Consider the following 24,026-nt stretch of genomic DNA (forward strand, 5'->3'; position numbering starts at 1 on the left):
GGCCAGTAGTTAAAATCCCCAATTACGAGGATACTGGCATGGTTTATTGCCATTTCAACTATCATGCTGCCAAAACAGTGCAGGAAGCTGGGCGATAGAATAAAAGAAAAGTGAGAGGAAGGGGATCCAACTCCAGTTTAAAAATAACAGTCAGCAGAAGATATAGGAAGCATAGTGAGAGACTTAGATTTGTAGGAATGAGAGATAATGGCTGCCACTCCCCCTCCAATTTTCCCTTGGGCGCGGTTTGCATGAAGGACATAGTAGCCGTCAGGGACGGCTGCCAGGATGTCAGGGGTGGAATCTGCTGTAAGCCAGGTTTCAGACAACAGAAGTACTCAACAACAGAAGTACTCAACAGTTCACTCCTGGTTTCAATTAAAATTAAAAAAAATAAAACCTCAAAAACTTTATAGCCAGACCAGATGACCAACAACACTGCCTTTTACCTTCGAGAATAAGGTGATCGTGACCGAGAGCGCGACCTTGAACGGCTGTAAGATGTAGAGTAGGATCTAGATGAATAGGCTGTAGATGCCGATGATGACCTTCCCCTTGATCTACCACATGAACCACAACTTGATCTTGAGGAAGATCGAGATTTGTGCGAATTTCTCGAATTGTACCTGAAATTATAAATGAGAAAAAAAAAAAATCACTCATCCTGAATGGAATGCCATCAAGGAACACTATACATAGAGAGTCCACCAGACAAGCGCTCAGTAACAGATTTTCCAAGATACGCTTAAGTTAATACCACAAATAATAGGGGCAACTGTGATGAAGTCAGACAGTACTGAAACCAAAGCATTACATCTAAGGGAAAAGGACAGGAACTAATGAACGAGTTACTTACCTTAGGTAACTATGTATCTGGTAGAGACAGCCTAGCCGTAGGTTCCTTAAATTAGAATATCACCAGGCGTAAGACTGGATTCGGAAAACTTTCTGCAGCAGCACCTCTGCCCACTAGGGGGGAACCGCCCCACGGCTCAGCCTGTCAGCGGAGCCATATATCTACCTCCCCCCCGGTACGCTGACGCCAGTTTTCGTCTGAGAAACGTATCCACGCCACAACGCGGAGCCACTACCAAAAACTGACAATATGGGAACAGTGCTCGAAAATGATGAGAAGGGGAAAGAAATTGAATAGTGAAAAATAGAACGATGAAGGACAGTACCAGGCACTATCTTGAAAACTAGTAAAAGGAAAACGCAGAGCACCGCTCGGAAACACAACCCCACAAAAGCGAAGGCCAAACCTTTGGAGGTAGATGAAGACGTGAATAAACAGCATGGCAGACAAAGTACGCAACCATAATGTATAACCGTAAAAGACAACAAGTCCGGAAAAAAGGAGCAAGGACAATTCACCACACGATGTCACCAGAATGATACGTCGGCACCCCAATAAGATACCTATAGAATGTGGCAGAGCCAAGAGACTTTAACCAATAGGATGCAGGGGTGGTAAAATATCCCAAGGCGATGAAGGGGAGAGTGGGATGGGAAAAAAACATGAATAGATCCCACAATGTACAATCCAGGCGTAGGGCTGGAAGGGACAAATGACATATGAGCATACCGCCCAATCACGAGAATGGGCGGTGTAGAGCAATGAAAACAGAATGAAGCATTCTGTGTCAGAGTGAAGTAAAAAGGTCACCCGCTAGAAGGGTCAAGCCACCGGGAGGGAGGAGAGTGTAGAAAGCCCAACCTGAAAAGGTCCTCGCAGAATGGGGAGGACGAGCAGGCGTTAAGGAATCTGTGGCTAGACTACCTCTACCAGATACATAGTTACCGAAGGTAAGTAACTCGTTCATCTGATAGAGACATCTAGCAGCAGATCCTTAACTTAGAATAGATACCAAAACCATACCCATAGAGGAGGCGGGTCTGTGACTGAACCCCATCAAGTTGCAGAGGGAAGGTAGTGGTCAACAAGGCGACAAAACACGGTAGGGACCATAAGCTCGACAACGGAGAAACAGCGGCCCTCATCCTCCTCGACCTCTCCGTGGCCTTCGTCACTGTCTGCCATCGTACCCTAGTACAACGCCTCAGCAACGTCGGAGTCCAGGAGAAGGCACTGGAGTGGATCATCTCCTTCCTCGCCGGAAGAACACAGAGAGTCCGCCTCCCCCCGTTCAGATCTGAAGCCACTGAAGTCATCTGCGGCGTCCCTCAACCCAACCCTCTTCAACATCTACATGAGCCCCCTCGCAGACATCGCACGCCAGCACAACCTCAACATCATCTCCTACGCCGACGACACCCAGCTGATCCTCTCCCTTACCAACGACCCCGCCAGAGCCAACCTTCACGAAGGGATGAAAGAGGTAGCCGAATGGATGAAAAACAGCCGCCTGAAACTGAACTCGGACAAGACGGAAGTCCTCATCCTGGGATCCTCACCCTCCGCCCGGGACGACTCCTGGTGGCCCCCCGCCCTAGGCAGCGCACCCAAACCAACAGACCACGCACGCAACCTGGGCTTCATCCTGGACTCCTCGCTCTCCGTGACCAGACAAGTCAACGCCGTCTCCTCGTCATGCTTCAACATCCTGCGCATGCTACGTAAGATCTTCCGGTGGATCCCCACCGAGAACAGTAAGACGGTCACCCAGGCCCTTGTCACCAGACCAGACTACGGCAACACCCTCTACGCCGGAACCACCGCCAAACTCCAGAAGAGACTCCAGCGGATCCAGAACGCCTCAGCACGACTCATCCTGGACATCCCCCGTCGCAGCCACATCTCCGGACAGCTGAGAGATCTGCATTGGCTCCCGGTCAACAAGAGAATCACCTTCCGTCTCCTCACCCACGCACACAATGCCCTACACAGCCAAGGCCCAGGATACCTCAACAGCCGCCTCAACTTCTATGCTCCCAAACGCCAGCTTCGTTCGACCAGCCACGCCCTCGCCGCCGTCCCCCGCATCCGCAGAGCCACCACAGGGGGACGGTCCTTCTCCTACCTCGCCGCCAAGACATGGAACTCCCTCCCCACCCACCTCCGCCTGACCCAGGACCACCTCGCCTTCGGGAAGCAACTCAAGACCTGGTTGTTTGAGCAGTAGCAGATCCCCCCCCCCCCCCCCCCCTCAGCGCCTTGAGACCCTCTGGGTAAGTAGTGCACTATATAAATACGATGATTGATTGATTGATTGATAAGCCAGCGCAGCCACACCAGACCATGAAGCTCAGAAAAGAGCAGAAAACATGGAGAGGCAAAGGCATCAGAACCCGTCTAAGAACAGCATGAAAACCCCCGTTTGCATACAGGATGAAAGAAAGAAAACACACTCGGTATGTCGATGTGAAAAGGAAAGTTCATGACTTCGCAAGAAGTGGAACTGAACCTAGGGTCGGATGGATCCGCAGGATCCAGCGTGCTTACCTTAAGTAAAACCCAGAGAGATGGCAACTGGTATGACCGAGTCAGCGCATACCGGTCTAGTATGCGCAACAAAGGAAAAAAAGCACTGTTGAAACCTGCACCAGCTAAAATACGTGGGACAGCATTGGCAGGATGCCAATCCATGGCCAGAAAGTGCTGGTAGTACTAGATACGGAAAACACGACAGTACATAGTTGGTCTGTCACAAGATAGCCAGAAGGCAATCGGGAAAGAGGGGAACTAGGCAAGCACGACACCCATAAAAGAGCTCATAGTACGAGCAGACTGGGTCAAGGACCACGGACAGCGAAGAAGGAATGTTGTCTGCACAATTTTGCTGTGTAAGAGCACAGAGCAGATATAGAGTAAGAAGAAAGACGCTCAAAAATGAAGTGAACAATCAAAGACTAGGGTACGCGAAAAGTACCAACAGTCATGTGGAAGCAGAACTAGACAGGCCAATGTCCAGACCCGTAAGCGACATCAGCCCCTCACCCGGGAGGAGCAACGGTCCCTTGCAAGACAGATGAGGAGAGGAGGTAGACATGATAGTGGAAACAGCCAGGACCAACCTAATGGTCCAGGGACCCAAGAAGCGAGTATGCTGAAGAGAACACCACCCTTGAGAGTATAACAGTAGGAATTCAAATCATAAGTGTGGAGAACCCCTGTGCAGAAGCAGCAAGGAATGTGGGAAAATGCCAGGAAAACGAGGGCAGAAGGCAATGTACAGCAGATGTGTACATGGCAAAATCGCCTACTTCAAGACAAGCTCAGTAAGGGCTGAAATACGAGAAACTATTACCCAACCTGTAGAGGGGAGAACCAGCACCACAGAAGCAACTAGGCAAACACCCTGTGATAGCAATCATACCAGGGTGCACTCAGTTTGTGCCAACTATAATAAGCGTGCCACATAGCGGCTTTTCCCTGGTGCAAAACAATGACAGGGCATCAGCCGTGAACTGTGCCTGAACTGAACAGAACAAGGGCCCCAAGGGATAGTGGCCTGCAAAAGAAGAACAGCCACCATGGACACGAAGATCACTGATGCTGAAAACCGCTCATGTGAAGGCAGGCGAGGCAAAGGTTGCACGGTAAGGAACAAATAACAAGGCTTAGAAGCACTACAGGCAACTGGAACCGAAAATGCACTAGAGCGATGCTAACATTAGGATTGCAGAACAGCAGAAGAAGACAGCCCGACCCACAGAAGGATGTCCGTGAGGAAGACTCCATAGGAGTGTACCAAGCCTAAGGCAGCTACCCAATAGCTAGCAACTATCCCACATAGGGTAAGTCTTAACCCCCGTGAGGGGAGTCCTCCTGGGCAATGCACACATTCAGAGGACTGAAAGGAAGACAACACCAGCAGTACTTAAACACAGATGGTGGAACAACCTCCAACTCTATCCGAGTACTTCTGCAAAGAACCCAGGACATTTTTGAAAATCAAACTAACAAGGCAACATCGTCTATGCAGAAGAAAAACATACTATCAGGCAGAAAGTCATGCCGCAAGAGTTACGGTAGTCCAGACATGAAGCGGGAGACCGCTGAATCTGCATGGCTGTCAAGAAGGTCCATGCCATTAAATGGCAGATCTCTAAGAGCACCCAGAGCATGGTCTGGGAAACGACTGTTATGCAGCTATACATGGAGGCGCAAAGCCACAGGCCGAGCAAGAGCCCTGCCCACAGAGTCAGTTGAATCAAGAGAAGATCGAAGGGAAAATTGGGCCATTCCCCTGCCATCAAGAATGTGATGTAATTCTGCCCGCGGCCCTTCTGGAAGAGAAGGAAGAAGAATCTCAACTAAGTTCCAAAGGGCAAAAGAAGCATGTGGAAAAACGCAAGACGTGTTTAATTCGCGGATGCCCGCAGAGGCAAAAAGCTGGCGACCACATGTGTCCAACCACCTAGACTCCCTGGCGGAAGGTAACAGCAAAGTGGAGGAAGGCTGCAAGTCAAAAGCCGCCTGAACAACCAGACCCTTAGCTCTAGGGTGAAGGGACGGACAGAGTGGGTCATCTGGGGCTGGACGGTGTCGGCGAGCAATGGCCCGATCAACAAACTCACCAGAGAAGGGCCTCGCCCATGTGCCAAGCAGGATGTCAAATAAAGATCCCACAAGGAGCAGCAAAGGCTCCACCTCAATAGGCTCCACATGGAGAAGATCCAGTAACGGACCAGAAAGCAGGGAAACTACAGGGGCTGAAATAAAAGAATAGCTATCACCCTGTGAATAGCCCGTGCATAGGCAGCACTAGCCTCAGTGTCATTCGCCATTCTGGGAGGCGACAAACAGTCGGTAGGAAACGGCTGGAAACTAATCCGTCCACTTGACAGTAAAAGTGGAGGAGTCTGAGACTGATCTGAAGGCCACGCAACACTAGGTACCTGCACCAAGGGGCACCGAATTGACATCGGACCTAGAGAGTCCAGAGGAATGTCAACCTCTTGCAAAAGACGTAGCGTCCACCGGCGACGAGCTGGAGTCGGATCTACGTCGACTACCTCCAGAGGGGACTTGGCCTGGGCGCCGTCCGACGGCCATCCCACCACAATATGCGGGGAGGAAGGACGGACAGCGTGTCGAGCCAGGCGCCGCATCAGACGTTCGCACAGGAAGTCACGCAGGTCTATGCAGTGACTGGGCGGGTGGGCTGAACGGGAGACTGGGATGGCCCTCCAGGCCGTGTCACGTCGGCGTCGTATCTACTCCGGAAGCAGAGTCGATGCACGCAGCCGTGCAGAGGACAAATATGTCGGCAAGGACCCGACAAGAGTGCCTTCCACCTCTGTGTAACCCGAAAGCACACCAGGGAGAGGGGTGACCCAAAGAACAAGCATTTGCAATGCAATAGGTCTCGCATTTTCGAAACTTTGACCTATTGGAATTATAAATGACAATGCCTTTTATTACTGACGTTTTTTTTGAACAAATAAAAGGCATTGTCATTTACAATGCCAATATCTCGTAATTGCGAGACCTATTGCATTGCAAATGCTTGTTCAGTCTTCTCGCAGCCTGTCTTAAGTTTCTCGAGCGCATGGAGGCCTGTTCTGGATTTATACGCTCTTTATGTGTGTGCTGTAATGACCACTGGTCTAATGGACCTTATAAGTGGGACCGGTTTCATGGGCCAGAAGACAGTGGGTATGAAAAATTCAAATAATATTTACATAGATTTCTCTTCTTTAAGGCTGAACCTCCTCTATATTTTCATCTCAAGCGTACACATGCTCACTAAGCCAGGGGGTGTATTGCTAAATGAATAAATATTATTGTGCACCCTGTGAACTGAATTTTATGTGCACCCATGGTTTAGGAGTTGAGCTAGGGATTCGCCCAGCATCAGTTTGTTAGAGCAGGGACATTGTGCTGCAGTCCTTTGCTCTTTATTTTACAGATGATTGTTTTTGCGAGCCATCTCTGCTGTCACAAGGAGGATGACTCTCCGCTCTCCATTCTTTTGGGACACGCAGTGCCAGTTTTCCTATTAGTATAGCTCAAAATCGTAGTCTGTTGCTGCCCCAGCACTACAACTCCCAGAATGCAGAGCGTTATTGAAGAGAACGCCAGAGGTCCTCTCGTGTGCCTGTTCTTTGCGCTGCTCCGGTTTCACGGACAGTGGAGCTCGGAGGCACGAAGGGACAGTTACTGCCCTGTGTTTCCAGGCTCAGCATCCCAGGCACTAACTCTGGGGTGTTCAACAATAATGCATTTGCTGTACACCTAACAAGAGCACTCTTCCTGCGTCGGCGCAGCACAGAGAAACTTGAGCATGAAAGGGCCCCAAGACTGAAAACACGGCGGCTTCGAGGCGCTTGAAGTTACCTGCAATCTGATCTCTAATCTCGAGCTGAGCGGGCCTGTGGTGTAGGAAAGAGTACAGGATGAAGTCATCTAAAGAATTAAGTTATACAATTACAATGTGCGGTGCGCCTAAAGCTCAGGGCATCTACCTATGTGTGGGTATGGTGACGCGCCCTCTGAGCCCCCCTCCCCCAGGGCCTTTTATCTGCACAATGAACCAGGGAGCAGCCCTGTTTGGAAAGAGGATTTCACTGTGCAGCCCTAAGGGGGATTGCTCTGGAAAACTGTCCAGTCGAGGGAAGGAGCAAACGCTGCTGCTTCATTCTCTTTAACCCCTTAACTGTGGGGCCAATTCTCCCACTGTGCTGTGGGGATGGGGCGGGGGAGGGGGGGGGGGGGGGGAACGGGGTGCGTGCAGCGCCCCGGTGCTCATGACAAGCTGAGCTCGTCATGACCACGCCTGTTCCAATGGAAGGCCCAGCACAGCAGGGGAATTATCCCCGCGTGGGTGCGGCGCAACGGTCATGATGAGCTCAGCTCGTCATGAGCATGGGAGGGGTTAAATTCGATAACCCATGGAGCTGAGCAGTGCAGACCATGGAGGTGGTGAGTGGCGGTGACAGTTTTCCAGCACCCTAGAAAAGCGCGGAATGGGGGTGAGAGTTGTGCAGTCTGTCTGGAACAAAGAGCACCCCAAAGTACAGACAAAAGGCGAGAAAACGTGTCTGCTGTCAAAACATCACAATTAATTGAAGGCACACAACCACTTCTGGCTCCCTACCTTCTCACCGACCCATATAAGTGTCAAGGCCATCAGGGAACAGCTCTAAAGGACAATTCGTTGGCAGAAGCACCCAGTCGAAACACCGTGAAATACACATTTTGTAGACTATTCTCGTTCCCCGAATAAGTGAGGTATGTTTGTTTCTAAAGAGGGAGGGGCATTCAAACTCAGAGTAAATACCAAGTAGTTGCATGTGCACACGTAGCATAAACGTCTACAGGCACAGCAGCCATCTGATTACACAGGCACAGCAGGCTTCAGATTTATGCAAGAAGGCACGCAGGGAAATCTTTAATCAACAACACTGTACGGCATGGTTTCAGGCAATACTGGACGTGGAAAAAATACTCTGGGATCATACAACATGGGAGCTGAGACGGGGGAATCCCAAAGTGCAAAGCCTCAAAGAAGAGCGTCTGATACTCATTCGGTGATCAGAGTGAACTCTGGCATATATGGCTCAGCTGACGTCAAGTCCGTAGACGACGTCAGGGTGCAACCGCCCCAGGCGCACAGAGGTGCTGTTGCTGAAAGTTTTCCGGATCCAGTCTGATGCCTGGGGATATTCTGAGTTAAGGAATCTGTAGCTTGTTGTTTATCTGATCGACAGGTCAGAAAAATGTTGCATATTTAGAAACCATTTAACACTAGGCATTACACAAAACTGAATAAGTGTTTTAAATTAGCAGCCTTAAAATGTCACATAGCAGGTTGCAAAGAGCATATACCTACTTTTTCCATCGCCGAAGGCTTGAAACACTTGCCATGAGTGGAATTAAAATTCTAACATTGTAGAAAGGCAATCAGTTTCTTATACAATGTCAAAAGCTTCTAGAATAATTGCAATGTATTGGTTTCAAAATTGGAACCTGGTTTTCTCCAACAATATCTGCCAGTGGAAAAGGAGACTGAGGATTTCTACAGACTCCCAAATGAAACAAAGGAAAAGACTGAAAACCGAGCTTCAGCATTTATTTACAGGGCACTAGACACGTCCGGTATAGTCTGCCTGCAGAAGGTTGTTTATGAAGGAAGTAAAAGGAAAAGGCTAAAATGGGCCACATTCTATCTGTTTTAAACCTGCTACATTCGAAAGGATGCAAGCCGACGCAAATTTACGTTGATGCGGATGAGGTAGCAAAGGCCCAAGGATTTCAAGGCTTTAGACAACACTTGAATAAGTGTGGTTAATTAGCGGATGGAGACACACTCGAAGCTCTGGACTTCTTGGGCTTCAGGGTTAAGGAAACAGTTTTGAGAAGTTGTGAGTGTGATCTCCACATAAGATTGGTTTAATTTGCCAGGATTAATATCCGTTTTTTCCAGCTCGTGATATGAAGGACAAGAACATCTCTGTTTGCAGAAAGATTACTTTATTTTAATTCATACAGTGAGGACAGCCGACACGTGTTTCGCCCCCTCTTGGCGATTTGCGCCGGGGCTTTCTCAAGGCTAAATGAATTAATTCACGTCGAAAATTCCTGTTTCAAAAGTGTGTACATTGTCCGTGGTATAAAAATATAATTCTTCAGTAATAAAACATTTCTTTTTAGGCTAATGCCTACAATCCTAAGGTCCTCCCAGCATGGCGCCGGAAGGACGTGAATGAGGAATCGCCATGCTGGGAGGACCTTAGGATTGTAGGCATTAGCCTAAAAAGAAACGTTTTATTACTGAAGAATTATATTTTTATACCACGGACAATGTACACACTTTTGAAACAGGAATTTGACGTGAATTAATTCATTTAGCCTTGAGAAAGCCCCGACGCAAATCGCCAAGAGGGGGCAAAACACGTGTCGGCTGTCCTCACCGTATGAATTAAAATAAAGTAATCTTTCTGCAAACAGAGATGTTCTTGTCCTTCATATCACGAGCTGGAAAAAAACGGATATTAATCCTGGCAAATTAAACCAATCTTATGTGGAGCTCACACTCACAACTTCTCAAAGCAAATTTACGTTGACAATAGCAGCAACTGATTTGTGATGAAGGGTTGAAACTAATCTTCCCTCTACAAAAGTCTAAATGTAGCAGCACTATCACAGACAAACTTAGCTGGATACATTTACAAGAAGCCAACAATGCTAAATGTGGCAGCACTATCACAAACTTAGCTGGATACATTTACAAGAAGCCAACAATGCTCACTGCATTCTGACAGTGGGGCCATGGGATATCCGTGAATCTAGAACAGAATTGTTATGGCCAATCCACAGCCAGCACGGTTTGAGCCCATCTCTATCCCCACACAAGCCAATTAAATAACTGAAGAAATATTTAACCACCCCTTCTTACAAAGTAACTGCAGACAAAACAAAGAACTCATGCTTGGTCGCGGTGTACACTGGAAAAATCACAATCTTGTTCCTATGGTTATTCACTCAGATGCAAATATACTACACACCCCAATTACTTCGGTCACCCTACCATCTGCAGCCTCATCCACATCTCACTAATCGCATGAAGTCGACAGCAAAGGAATATACACCATATGTAACATGCAGCTACTGGACTCAATAACAGATTGATGCACTATTTGTTTATGAAGTGTGATTACCCACCAACATCTTGACATACTTTATGAATACCTTCAGCCACAAAAGCAAGACTGTTTACCACCAGAATAAAACAAAACTGAGAAGAAATTGCTGTCATTCAAACACCGCATACCCATGCACTCTACAAGAAACCTCTATCATCAAATCCATGAACTACCAACCTCAACGCACACATCACCTCTCAAACAATCACGAGCAACTAGAGTGACAGACCACCTGGGCACTGCAACACCTTCAGATAAGAAAACGTAATATAATCATACGCTTCCATCTACCGCACAAACTTCACGATTAGGCACCAGAGCCTCATAGGAGACTAGCAAGATTATCAAGCAGCATGTTACCAAACCTTAAACAACATCACTCCAATACACTACTTAATGAGATTAAACCCTTCAAAACCATGCAGTAATTCATGCACCCGACCTGGATGAGAATACATTCCTTACATGCGCCAGCAGCTGAACTATTCTATTCATTCCACTCACTGCCTGACTTAAGCCAGCAGAAGACAATGTCCTGATGCAGAGGATGGGCAAAGCCCAAGTCTGTGAACTACGCCTAGGCCATCAGTACAGTCCAGCTGTCCAACAATGAAGGATTAAAAGAAAATCTCAGCTGTCTATAGGAACAGAAGCTCATCTGGAGCCATGAAGGTCTGCAGGCACCTGACTGTAATCAGTCCAAGACTTCTAAACAAGCAAGATGGTTTGGAGTTAAATGTTCACTTACTGAGAAGTGTAAAATTAAAGTAGCAAGCATAAACCCAGATAAAACGTGCAGTCTTCCATCCTTCTGCAGTCAGCAAGCAAATTGTGTAATAGTAACAGCTGTTTTTTAATGCACTTGGTTAAGGAAGAAGTGTTGTGTGTGGTGCTAATCAATGAAAAACGTTATAATAGGAAAAAGGAGTGTTTGAAGGGGACACTACCTAGAACTTTATTATCAATCTTTACAGAAGCTTTTTTCAACACCTCCATTTCAGCTCCAGTTAGAGAGAAGCGCCCCAAAATAAAGACAGTCACTATTCCCAAAACACTATTAAACTTACAATCAAGATCACCAGAATATAGCAAAAAGAAACTATGCTACAGTTTTAAAAGATCAGCAATAAAGCTGCAAGTTAATTATTGTGGCACAATTTCAGGTTCTGCTTTTACTGCCCTGCAATACGGACGTGAGGTTCAGAGGCCTATATACGGTGAAAGGGCAGGAAGTCGTTTATTTTGGTCTCTATAAAAGGATAGTCCAATTCGAAGGCAATTAACATTCCAAGAAATCCAATTCATCATTCGGAACATGGTTCCAAGATAGCAAATAGATCTCAAGTAATCACATTGCAAAATTAATGCATCTGATCTTTGTAGGACTATGAAAATCATCAGACAGACTTGCCTAGAATAAAGCACACAAACAGGTTCCAAGGAAATATCCTCCACATGGAGCAAACTCTCGAAGATTGCAGTTCGGCCTGCAATTAACCTTTGTGCAACAAAAACTCAATCAGCCCGATTCATGAAACAAAATTGCGCTTGCAAAGGGCCAGATTCTGACAATCTGGCCCTTTGCGAGTGCAATTATTGCATTTGGGATTCATCATCCCAAATGCAAAATTCGCCATTTAAGAACTCGCAAATTTGCGAGGAATAGCATTTAAGGAATCTCCATTAGAGATTCCTTAAATGCTATTCTTGAAACATTTAAAAATTGCGAATTCGCAATTTAGAACCGCTATTTACCACAAAGTCAAACCTCGTGGTAAATAGCGAAAACTTATAAAAATGCATTTAAATGCATTTTTCTAAGTTGCATGTTTCACACACACATGTCCTTTGGACGTGTGTGTGTGTAACATCTGTGTGAATTTACATTTCAGGGGTGTTACAGGGTGTCCTTTGGACACCCCTGCACCCTTGAAATCGCAATCTCATTTGCGATTAGCTAATTGCTAATCGCAAATAAGGAATAACTCCCCATTCATTCCTATGGGCCTTTAGGCCCATAGGAATGAATGGGGAGTTATTCCTTATTTGCGATTAGCAATTAGCTAATCGCAAATAAGGAACCTGTAGGAATCGCAAAAAATATTGCGATTCCTACATGAATCCCATTTTGCGAGCCTGGAATAGCGATTCCTTATTAATCGCTATTTCAGACTCACAAAACTTCACAATAATGAATCGGGCTGAATGTTTATTCTTAATCATTTTCCTTTAAGTAGTAAACGTATTACAACCACTAGGTTATATAAATTCCAAAGGCATCCTGTAGACTGAAAGGCGCTGTGTCTGTGTGAGAACCACAAAATAATGTACTTCGGTAAAACTATTCATGACAAAACATACTTTTTTGGGATGATCACACAACTAGGTTTCTAACACTGTCTTATTTAATTTCTTTTGATACACTAATTAGGCACGTCCGAATACAAGGTATGTTCTCCTGGACAAGACTTCCCACACCAAGGAAAAAACAGACGAAATACAATTCTTCATAATAGTGAAACAAAAATGGATTGGAATCAAGCATTCATTAAGACAAGTTCAGAATTTTCATAATGCAACAGTGCATAGGTTTTCTCACATTTCACCAACAAATAAAGCCAACCTCAGATACAGAACAAGCATAAATGAAAGTATTCCCTACAATCTAAAGCACAGGTAAGAACATCGCAAGGCCACAAACGCTTGGCGCCCCAGCTGTGGAATACCCTTCCTCTGTCACTCCGCAGTACCTCGAACCTGCTGGCCTTCAGAAAGGGTCCGAAGACGTGGCTTTATGGACAGTAATTTGTTTGCCCTTTTTCTCCTTTTTGCCTGCCCTTTGTAGTATGCTGTGGGTGAGAAAGCGCCGGGACACTCCTCGGAGTAGCCGAGCGCTATATAAGTCACTCATAACATTAACATTATCATAGTTCAGTCAGACCAGCTTTAACACAGAGTCTAAAAGAGATGTAGGCACCAGGGTTGGAAATAGTTACAGCTTTAGGTCTGGTTTCCGTGACCCCTTTCCCCCTTAATTATCTGCAGCTCTGAGGATGCTCATAAATAGTTGAAAGCTTGGGTGAGAAAAGTACTATATCAAGCCATTAAAGCGCCCATACATGAGCACTACAAAGTAGTGTTTTAACTGCGGAGCTTATCACTTGGCCAGGCACCCAACCCTAACTGCAACAGACGTTGTGCAGACGTGGACTGGTTTTCTGTTGTCTTCTCTTAAGTTCTGAGCAAGGAAGGGTACCCAGTGGCTTCTCAGTGATCATCTTAGTTTCAGGGTGTCCAACATTTGTCCACATAAGTGAATGCGTGTGACATCCACATGGGGTCATTTTACATGCAATGAATCTCAATGGGAATCATTTACTTAAGTGTTTGTTCTAAAAATCTGGTGTAAACCATGCCCTCATGGACAAATATTAAGCAACCTTTGTTTAGAAACTCACCAAGTGGAAGTTGAGATTGGTTGAAATTGTATGGATATCTGTTGTGGCTACTTGCACAATCAAGGTAGTGGTTATAAAATCATACTTGCTGTACTGGGCAAGTACTATGACGGATTAAAAACAACAAGGGAATCACTTGCATGTACAAAGTAAGAGTATACAACCCCTTCAATTGTGTGATAGCAGGTGTGTCTTGCAGTTTGAATAAAGCGTTTGCCTTGGTTTTGATGTCAACCTTAAAGCACTTGCTGAAGATGCAGTGATCAAATCAAAGTTGCCAGCTGAGGTGGGCAAACCAATGAAGGCTCTGCATGGCGTTTGTAGGTAGTGCCAGGTTTTTCAGGCAAGAGCGATCAAGCTTACAAACAAGCTACTTATCCCTAACAGGCAAAGTTAAATAAAAGTTATAATGTTCACTGCAGCTACTGGTACCCTTAGTTTATATCAGGTCTCTTTGAATGTTTTGTATAGTTCAGATGGCTCTGTTGTGTGTTGAAACCAATGTGGTGGCCCATGTATAGGCTCTTGAGGCCACAATAGACCTATAGCTCAGCCTAGAGTCAAATTCTCTAGATTGACACCACTGGTTTGCATGTGTTGGGCAGTGCGGGCCATAAAGGAGCAAAAATGACAGTTTAGCCTGCGTCACAGGCCCCATTATTGCTTGCAGAATAAATCACTGGTAAATTGGAACTCAGTAAGGACTTCAACTCGTGGACAGATGGAGTATTAGGGATGTGTAGAACTATCACTGCAGAAGCCAGACTATTAGAAACGGATTACCTTTCTACAATGTTGAAATTCGAATTCCACTCATGGCAAGTGTTTCAAGCCTTTTTCGGCAGCGATGAAAAAGTGCAAGCAATCCTAAATTCTTCACTCGCGTATCCCTCCTTTAACTGATTCCAAATCTCATCTTGCTAGTATGATGTTCCAATAAGCACTTCTAGACTCTTCCCTCTATCCCTCCCATTCCCCTTTCCAATCCAACTAACATACTCGCATGTCCAGGTTAATTCAAATTTCACTATACTAATACACCCCTAATCCTTTTGGGGTTCCAAAGTAGCTTGCTACGTGCCAAAAAGCAGTCTGATGCCTAGTCAGGAGTAGTAAGCTCTATATAAATGCAATATAGTTTTAGAAGGAGGGTGATGAGGAAGAAACTAATAGTATAAAAATAAGACAAAGTCATGCTTTCATCAAAATGGAAGGGACGTCACTCCCAACATTGAATGTTAGCTGGCGCCTCCATACGCTTCACAGAAACACCTAATGTAGCAAGAGGATGCAGCCTTGCTTGAGAAAAGAGCTGTGGAGGTGGTGAAAGCTGGAGACTAAGATTTTACTCATTACGCCCTTATCCCAAAGGAAGTCTGTATGTTGTCACTACTTATAGAGTACATGTTTTTATATACAGAATCTTAAGTCCGACAGGAAGTACCTGCATTGTGTTGTGGGCACAAGTAATTATCAGTTTGTGTTTTTTTTCCTTCTGCCCCACACTGGAACCACAAGTTGTCATACAAAGGTAATTGCGGTGGTGACAGCACATCTCAGGAGGTCTAGGATTTCAGTTTTCTATACCTGAACTGGCTTTTGAAGGCCAAGATTCTGCAGACGGTGCAGTCTACGGCACCCTTACAGCCCGATCTGGGCTTTTTATCAAAGTGACGAAATCTCAACTGAAGCCCTCTCAGCGTATCAGTTAGTACCAGATACACAGGGCTGAGCCTTTCCCCCTATGCAGAGAACACAGGACATTCCTATGCTGCTACCCCAACTCCAGGAAGATGCTTGGATTACAGTTCTGAGCGTCATTCACCATCTTACTGGTCACCCATGCTCACTGGCATGAGGGCCCTCGAATGTGGTCTCCTCAGGCAGTGGTTTCCTCAGGGAGTGTGAGCATGAGAGTGCAAAACTAGCAGACTCCATCTGGGTCTCCGAGAACACTGCTGAAGCTTACCTAATGGGAAAACTTTAGCAAGGGATTTTTTCCCCAAAAGCCTCTGACCGTGGCCATAGTAGAGGCAGATGCATTAGGGGATCACGTAAAGGAGCTCCTCTGGCCTCCAGAAGAATAGAGTTTCAATATAAATCTGCTTTAATTGAGGTCAATTCGATGGGCACTCAAAGCATATCTCCATTCCTTTCACAGTTAGTCCAGATCTTGACAGACAACACAACCTTGATGTGGTATGTCAACAAGGGGAGTAGAGTCCAGGTCTGTCGAGAAACTCTGGTCCTGGGGAAACAACCACAAAATGGGGTTGATGGTGAATATGGCACGCTCACTGAACACAAGAGCAGATGAAGTGAGTCAGCATCCTCTTGCCGACAACAAGTGGTGCCTCCATCTGGATGTAACGAAGAGCATCTTTTATCAATGCGGCATGTTCTACTTAGATCAATTTCCCACTTGTTCCAATTTACGCTGCCTGAAGTTCAGTGCCCTTCAGCAATGTAACAATAAGCCGAGGGGGGTGGGGGACTAGCTTCAGTTAAAACGGAACGCCTCTTGTTTTCTCACACATGCTTGAGTCCTTGGGTTCGGAGGATGTTCCATCCAGACTGTGCCTCAAGTCATCGTGACGGCTTTGGATTGTCAGATAACGGTATGGCACACAAGACTTTCTGTACCTCTTACTGTGTCACCTGCGGAGACTTCTTAGGCTGAATCTTCTGTCCCAGAAGTTGGTGCAAGTCCTCCAACCTAATCTCCAGTCTAGACCCCGTGCAGAGACTGGTCAGAAATACTGGACTGCCTTCGAGCTGCCTGATGGAGTAGTGGCTGTGATCTTATCTGACAGCCGTTCGTCTACCAGATCTCTTTACTTGGGAAGGTGTCACAGGTTTGTCAATTGGTGCGATCACCAGATTGACCCCTTAAAAGCACGGCTGTCTGACATTCTCAAGTTTTCAATTTGTTTGGCCCAAGAAGGATTTGGCGTGTGTACAGTAAAGGGTTATCTACGTCATTTTTTTGCCTCCTGATCAACTGGCCCTTTTCAAGTACCCCATTTATCACGATTCTTTAAAGGGCTGATCAATTTGGTTCCTGCTAATTCTTTTGTTATGCCCCAGGGGGATTTGAGCCTGGTTCATATTGTTTTTTGATGATAGTTTTGTTTGAGCCCCTTCACAATTGGTTCTTAGGACATTTAATATTGAAATGGATACATTCGACCAGGCATGACCTTGAGTTAAAAGCACTGATGGTCAAGCCTCCTTCACTACAGGTTACTGTCTCAAGTTGGTCCTCAGAAACAGTACTTCACAGGGTGTATAGGCAGCAGAACAATCAACTCTGCAGAAAAGGCCCTTATCTAGAAAGATTAGTGTGTTAAAAACTGCTATGCAATGAGGATCAGGGAATACTCCACAAGAGCCAAATCCTTAACATCTGCCTTGTCAAAGGGAGTTCCTGTAGAGGATTTGATAATCCTATTACACCTTTGATAAGCAATGTCTGGATTTGTAAGTGCAGAGGGATGATCATTTTGCCTATCTGCGATACAGGACTTGCTGGTGTAACCGTCCATCAAAGCCCTCCATCTGTTAGGCAGTACTGCTTGGTATTCTATTGAAATGGTGAGCAACCTGCCGGTATAAGCACCCATCAGTAGAAAAAGTTACCTACCATCAGAAACAATATTTCTGGGGGATACTCCATCTTGAGATCCGTCACAGATTTTGCGCTACCCGTCGGATGGGTACAAATCAACATAAGGTTCCAGTTTCCTTTTGCACTACTTAATACTTAATCTGATGTCATTTTGATCCTGCTGTTTCTGTAGTGCAGAAATAAATGGAAGGGGAACTGATGCCAGTAAAATGATGGGGCGCTTTAAGGGTCAGCAACTTTACAGGGATGTTAATCCTGCCGTAAAATGGATCGGATAACCTCTACCGTCAAGAAACTGCTATAGATTAACGTTTTCTGGACCAGTCTGGCACCTCGATGAATATTCAATTAGTCAGGAATCTGAAGGTAAATAGTATCCACAGGAAATATTGCTAGCAAAATGTAGGTAAGTTTTTGTTTGGCAAATTATCAGTTTGTGGTCTATAATGCTCCCCTATTGCTCCTTCAGTGGAAGCCAATACATTCAGAAAAATAAGATAGGATAATTGGAGGTTATTCAAGTGAATGTGCCCAAATAAAATTTGAGAAAACAGACCAAGGACACAGTTTTGCTACACTGTTTTAAAGCACAACTTTAAAAATAATTTTTTCCGATTAATCAATTAAAACTTGTTTGGATGCATGAGAGCATTTAAAACGAGCGTCAGTAAAGGTAATAAGTAAACTTTATGCAGCTTAAAAATGACAAGGGTGCCCTTGTCTTTAGGTACTGATCAGAATTGGATTGGTAACTAGAAGGAACATGTGCAAAAGAATATTTTAAGCAAGTGGACAGGAGAAACACAAGTGAGGAATGGAGATGCAACATAGGGAGGGTGAGGAGCAAATGCCGAAGCAATGTGGGAGGGGGGCAAGTGTGCAGGGGGTCCTGAAGGTGATGCAAAAGCACAGTGAGGGCTGGAGCCAATGCTTTGGGGAAAGAGGAAATAAGGAGGGGGGACGTATTGGGGAGAAGCACCTGGGTGAGCGCAAGAGGGAGGAGAGCAGGGAGAAGCAGGCTGCCAACAGAGCAACTGCGTAAGGTGGGGAATGATGTACACGAGAGGAAGAGCTTGAAAACTGTGCTCCATGCAAAAGGACGAATATGCTACTTACCAGTATGCATCTGTTCTTGGCATGTAGGGCTGCTGACATCTGTGCATAGATCGCCGCCTAGTGTTGGGTCCGGATGATTGCACATTGTTGTCCTGGAAGAGTCTTCGAAGTATCACGAGATCGGTGGCTCCTCCCCTGGACTACAGTGCGCATGGGCATAGACTTCATCCTCAGATTGTTTTTAGCCATTGTGGCCAAGATGGAGTGGAACTCAGTGAATGATGACCATGCTAGAAGTATGTGTAAATTCTGCAGCTGCTACAGGCGCCGGGGAGGAGGGCGGGCGATATGAATGTCAGCAGCCCTACATGCCAAGAACAGATGCATACTGGTAAGTAGCATATTCGGTTCGAGGCATGTGGGCTGCTGAATTCATATCTGTGCTTAGAATACATAGCAGTCCCTCCATTAACGGCGGCCGCCCGTGCCAGCTGCAGCAGTCTGGAAAAGTGTTTTTAGAACAGCCTGCCCTACAGCTGCCTGCTGTTTGGAGTGCACATCAACACAATAATGCTTGGTAAATGTGTGTGTGGTAGACCATGTGGCTGCTCTACAAATGTCTTCCAAAGGAATATTTCCCAGGAATGGTCAGTGCTTGCAGTTCACTAACTCGACGCAGCGATGTAATCGCTATGAGGAAAGCCACTTTCCACGTCAAGAATTGAATCTCGCAGGAATGCAGTGGTTCAAAGGGAGGACCCATCAGCCGGGTGAGGACCACATTGAGGTTCCACTCCGGAGCTGGTGGAGTCCGCGGAGGAATGACTCGTTTGAGTTCTTCTAGAAAGGCCTTAATGGCAGGCACTCTGAAGAGTGAGAGGTGCTGCCTGTTCTGGAGATAAGCAGCTATTGCAGACAGATGTATGCGAATGGAAGCATAGGCCAGATTGCATTTGTACAGATGGAAAAGGTAACAGATGATATTTTGAATAGACGCATCTAGCGGGTTAATGTTGTGGTCTGCACAATAAATGACAAACCGCTTCCATTTCGCCGCATAGCATGCTCTGGTGGTGGGCTTCCTTGCCTCACGAATGATGTCCATACAGTCCGAAGGCAAGTGCAGGTAGCCAAACTCTAGGACTTCAGGAGCCAGATCGCCAGGTTGAGCTGTTGCGGATCTGGATGCTGAATGTCGCCATGGCTCTGCGTCAGAAGGCTGGGTGTGAGGCGTAGCCTCTGATGCGGTACCACGGACAATTCTAGAAACGTGGTGTACCATGGTTGGCGAGCCCACGTTGGAGCAACCAGGATGAGAGTCATAGAGTGCTGCCTGAGTTTGCGTGCCACCAGCGGTATCATTGGTGCTGGGGGAAAAGCGTACGCAAATTTGCCTGACCAGTTCATCCATATCGCATTGCCCTGCAACTGTGGGTGTGGGAACCTGGCGGCGAAGCTTTGGCATTTTGCGTTCTCCCTTGTGGCGAACAGGTCTATCTCTGGATGACCCCACCTTTGGAAGTACGGTTGGAGTACTGATGGATGTATCTCCCACTCGTGCATCTGGTGGCTGTGCCTGCTGAGCAGGTCCGCCATCTGATTGTCCTTGCCCGGGAGTTGTTCCGCCATGGAGGAAGATGTTCCTCTGAATGGCCCACTTCCACATGCTCTGAGCCAGATGAGACCGCTGCGGAGAGTGTGTTCCTCCCTGCTTTTGAATGTAGTACATGGCTGTCATGTTGTCCGTCCGGATCAAAACGACCTTGTTGCAGAGATGTATTTTGAAGGCTTTGAGTGCCATGAAGATTGCCATCAGTTCGAGAACATTGATGTGCATCTTCTGTTGCTGTTGCGTCCATAGTCCCTGCACTGTGCAATGGAGTACATGAGCTCCCCATCCCTGGAGAGAGGCGTCCGTCATCAGGATGATCTGTGGCACAGGCTCTTGGAACGGTCGGCCCTTGCAAAGGTTTCGTGGATTCCACCAATGCAGAGAGTTGTATGCCCGACCGCTCACCAACACTAGGTCTTTCAACTGCCCATGAGCTTGAGTCCACTGACGTACCAAGAACTCCTGAAGCGGGCGCATATGTTGTCTCGCGTGCGGGACTATGGAAATGCAGGAGGCCATCATGCCTATCAACTGCATGAACACTCTTGCTGGAAGCGAGTGTAGAGGTCTGAATTTTTGTATCAGCGATTGAATGCTGCTGACTCTCACTGAATTCGGCTGTGCTGTGGCCGCCAGAGTATTTATAGTTGCACCCAGATACTGCCATATGTGGGTGGGCTGTAGGTGGGATTTTGGGTAATTCAGTGAGAATCCCAGATCGTGCAGGAGGTGAATGGTGTGGGACATGTGGGCGGCACACTGCTGGGCTGACTTTGCCTGGATGAGCCAGTCGTCCAGATAAGGGTAGATGTGGATGTTCCGTCTCCTGTGGTACGCCACCACTGTCGCCAGGCACTTTGTGAACACCCTGGGTGCCGTGGTGACACCGAAGGGCAAAACCTTGAACTGGTAGTGCTGGTTTTGGATGGTGAACCGGAGGTATTTCCTGTGTGAAGGGTGCAGTGGAATGTGAAAGTACGCATCCTTTAGGTCTAAAGTTGCGAGAAAATCCCCCTGTCTGAGCAACGGGAGCACTTGCTGCAGGGTCAGTCAGCATATGGAAGTGCTCCGACAGGATGTAATGGTTGAGTGGCCTGAGGTCCAGGATGGGCCGCAGGGACCCGTCCTTCTTTGGTATTAAGAAGTACAGGGAGTAGACCCCTGTGCCTCTTTCTTGCATAGGCACGAGCTCTATTGCTCCTTTTTGCAGCAAAACGGTGACTTCCTGCTGCAATAAGTGCAAATGCTCTCCGACATAGGACGGTTTCTTGGGGGCATGTTGGGTGGAGTGGATGTTAACTCCAGACAATAACCGTATTGAATACGTTTCCTGACCCACCTGTCTGTGGTGATGGACTTCCAGACCGGCAGGAACTGCTGGAGTCTCCCCCCGACCGGTGTTGTGTGGTCGGGGGGCAGTGACAAGGCGTCACTGTTTGCTGGTGGCAGAGGATCTGGAGCTGTTTCCACGACCTCTGCCCGTGGCGCTGTTGCCACGATATCCACCTCGACCCTTGTTGGTGTATGTGGACTGAGTGTTGCTCTTGTAGTACTGCGTGGACTGGGAGAGCTGGCCCCTTGAAACACCCCTAGTGTTTGAGCGACGAAAGGACCCACCCCGAAACTGCTGGGACTGTAAGGCACCCATGGATTTTGCAGTCTCCGTGTCCTTCTTAATTTTTTCTAGGGTGGTGTCAACCTCCGGGCCAAACAGGTGATCTGGGTTGACGGTTTGGTTAAGGATGGTGGTTTGGATCTCTGGCTTAAATCCAGAGATTCTCAGCCAGGCATGTCTCCGCAGCATAACACTAGTGTTTATAGCCCTGGCGGCGGTATCAGCCGCGTCCAGAGCACACTTAATAGAAGCGTTGGAGATTAGCTTCCCTTCTTGAATCAACATCTCAGCCCCCTCCTTGTATTCATCAGGCAGGTGTTGCAACAGGGTCTCCAGTGTCTCGTAGTGTGCCCTGTCATAGCGCGCCAGAAGCGCTTGTGTGTTAGAAATACGCCAGATGTTGGCTGCCCGTGCTGCTACCCTCTTCCCTGAGGCCTCAAAGACCTTGGATTCTTTGTCTGGGGGAGGAGCATCACCCGTAGTCTGAGAATTAGCCCTCTTCCGGGCGTTCGAGACAACAAGGGAGTCCAGAGGCAACTGTCCTTTGATGTAGGTAGGATCAGTGGGCGCCGACTTGTACTTCTTGTCAATCCTAGGGTTTATCACCCTTGACCTGGTAGGTTCTTTAAAGATCTCAGCAGCATGCTTTAAAACACCTTTCAGCATAGACAGAGTCTTAACAGTTTTTTCTGATACTGAGAAGGTATCAAACAGGAAGTTGACATCCACAGGGTCAGCGTGGAGTTGGACGTTGTGATTGTTTGCTGCCCGTTCAATGAGGGCATTAAAAGCTGCAGAGTCTTCTGTAGGAGAAGTTTTTGCTGAAAACCTTTGAGGGTCTTGTCCTGATTGAGGGTCCCCTGGGTCACCACCTGCGGCCCAGGGTTCGTTGGTATCCTCAGGGTCTGTGTAGACGGGATAGCTGTACTCGTCCTCATCATCCCCCTCACCAGCGTCCACATCGGAGTAAGTGGGCGAGACATTGTGAGTTTGTGGGGAAAGCGGTTCCACCAGAACAGGAGTGGAAGCAGAGTCCCTCTCCTTCTTGAGCGGGATCTTGTAAGACTCCATTGGGCGTTCAGGGGCGATTTTCCGCTTGTGGAGGGAAAGCCTGCCCGTTTCGGCATCGATGAAGTGTTCCTGATGCTCTTCCACTGAAAATCGTCGAGGATGTGGGTCGGGGACCACCGCTGACGACTTCGGCGCCGAGGAGACCTTCTCGGGCACGCTGGCGACTGCCTTAGGAGCGAAAGCCTTCGGCGACGTTTTCGGTGGCAACGCGAAATGGATGGCCGTGGACGCCTTCAATGGTTTCTCCACCAGTTTAGTCGGTGCAGGATCCTTCGGACCGGCCGACGCGGTTCCGTCCCTGATGCGCTGCAGGGAGTCAGTCACCTTCTTGGTGAACGCGGCGGATGGGCGCGCCAGTTCAGTGGAATCCCTCGAGGCCACACCTGGAGTCGACTCTCGGGGCGCCGTGCCCTTGGCCTTGTCCTGGTGACACGGAGTCGCAGGAACCTTCGGGTCATCCAGTCGTTTTTTCGGGTCACCGAGGGCCTTCTTCGGATCGCCGATAGCCTTCGGGTCGCTGAGGCTTTTGCCGACGTCGACCGTCTTCGGCGCCGGCGCGCTCGTCTCGACCACCTTGACTTTAGTCTTTGGCGTGGTAGACATTGTCTCGACGCCCTTGACTTGAGCCTTCGGCTCGACGGCCACATTCGGCTTCTTCGGCGCCGAGGTCTCAGAGGCCTTGGAGTCGACCAAAGTGATGCACACTTTCGGTTTCGAGGATGGCACCTGCGCAGGGTCTGGAGTCGAGACCGTAGGTTTCACTTTTGGTTTCGATTTTCCAGGGTTTGGCTCGGCAGCCATGTCCATGGCCGAGCCCGAAGGCGGGGCCGTAGAACCCATAGTAAGATCTTGGGTAAGGCCCGAAGGCGATCTCTCGACCTGAGCCTCATGAATGGGGACGGCCCCAGAGTCCGTTTGAGGAAGCTCCTCATCCGAGCTGTCCTCCATGGCCCCGAGGGCCCCGTCGTCGTCTCCTACCTCTTCGACGACTTCTTCGGCCTCGAACATCTCTGCATCCGCGTCATAGTCCGAAGC

The 24,026-nt window shown here is 47.5% G+C and overlaps 1 protein-coding gene across 2 annotated transcripts in view; it reads right to left on the reverse strand.

Annotated features, from left to right (window-relative positions):
- PPRC1 (PPARG related coactivator 1) overlaps positions 1-24,026 on the reverse strand; it is a 173,927-nt gene that overhangs the window by 28,992 nt on the left and 120,909 nt on the right. For both annotated transcript variants that reach the window (XM_086922636.1, XM_086922635.1), the window contains exon 10: positions 450-626. In XM_086922636.1, the coding sequence (XP_086778762.1) occupies positions 450-626 (177 nt within the window). The remainder of the gene's footprint in view (positions 1-449; positions 627-24,026) is intronic.

The sequence above is a fragment of the Lissotriton vulgaris genome, chromosome 5, assembly GCF_964263255.1.
Source record: "Lissotriton vulgaris chromosome 5, aLisVul1.2, whole genome shotgun sequence".
Lineage (NCBI taxonomy): Eukaryota > Metazoa > Chordata > Amphibia > Caudata > Salamandridae > Lissotriton > Lissotriton vulgaris.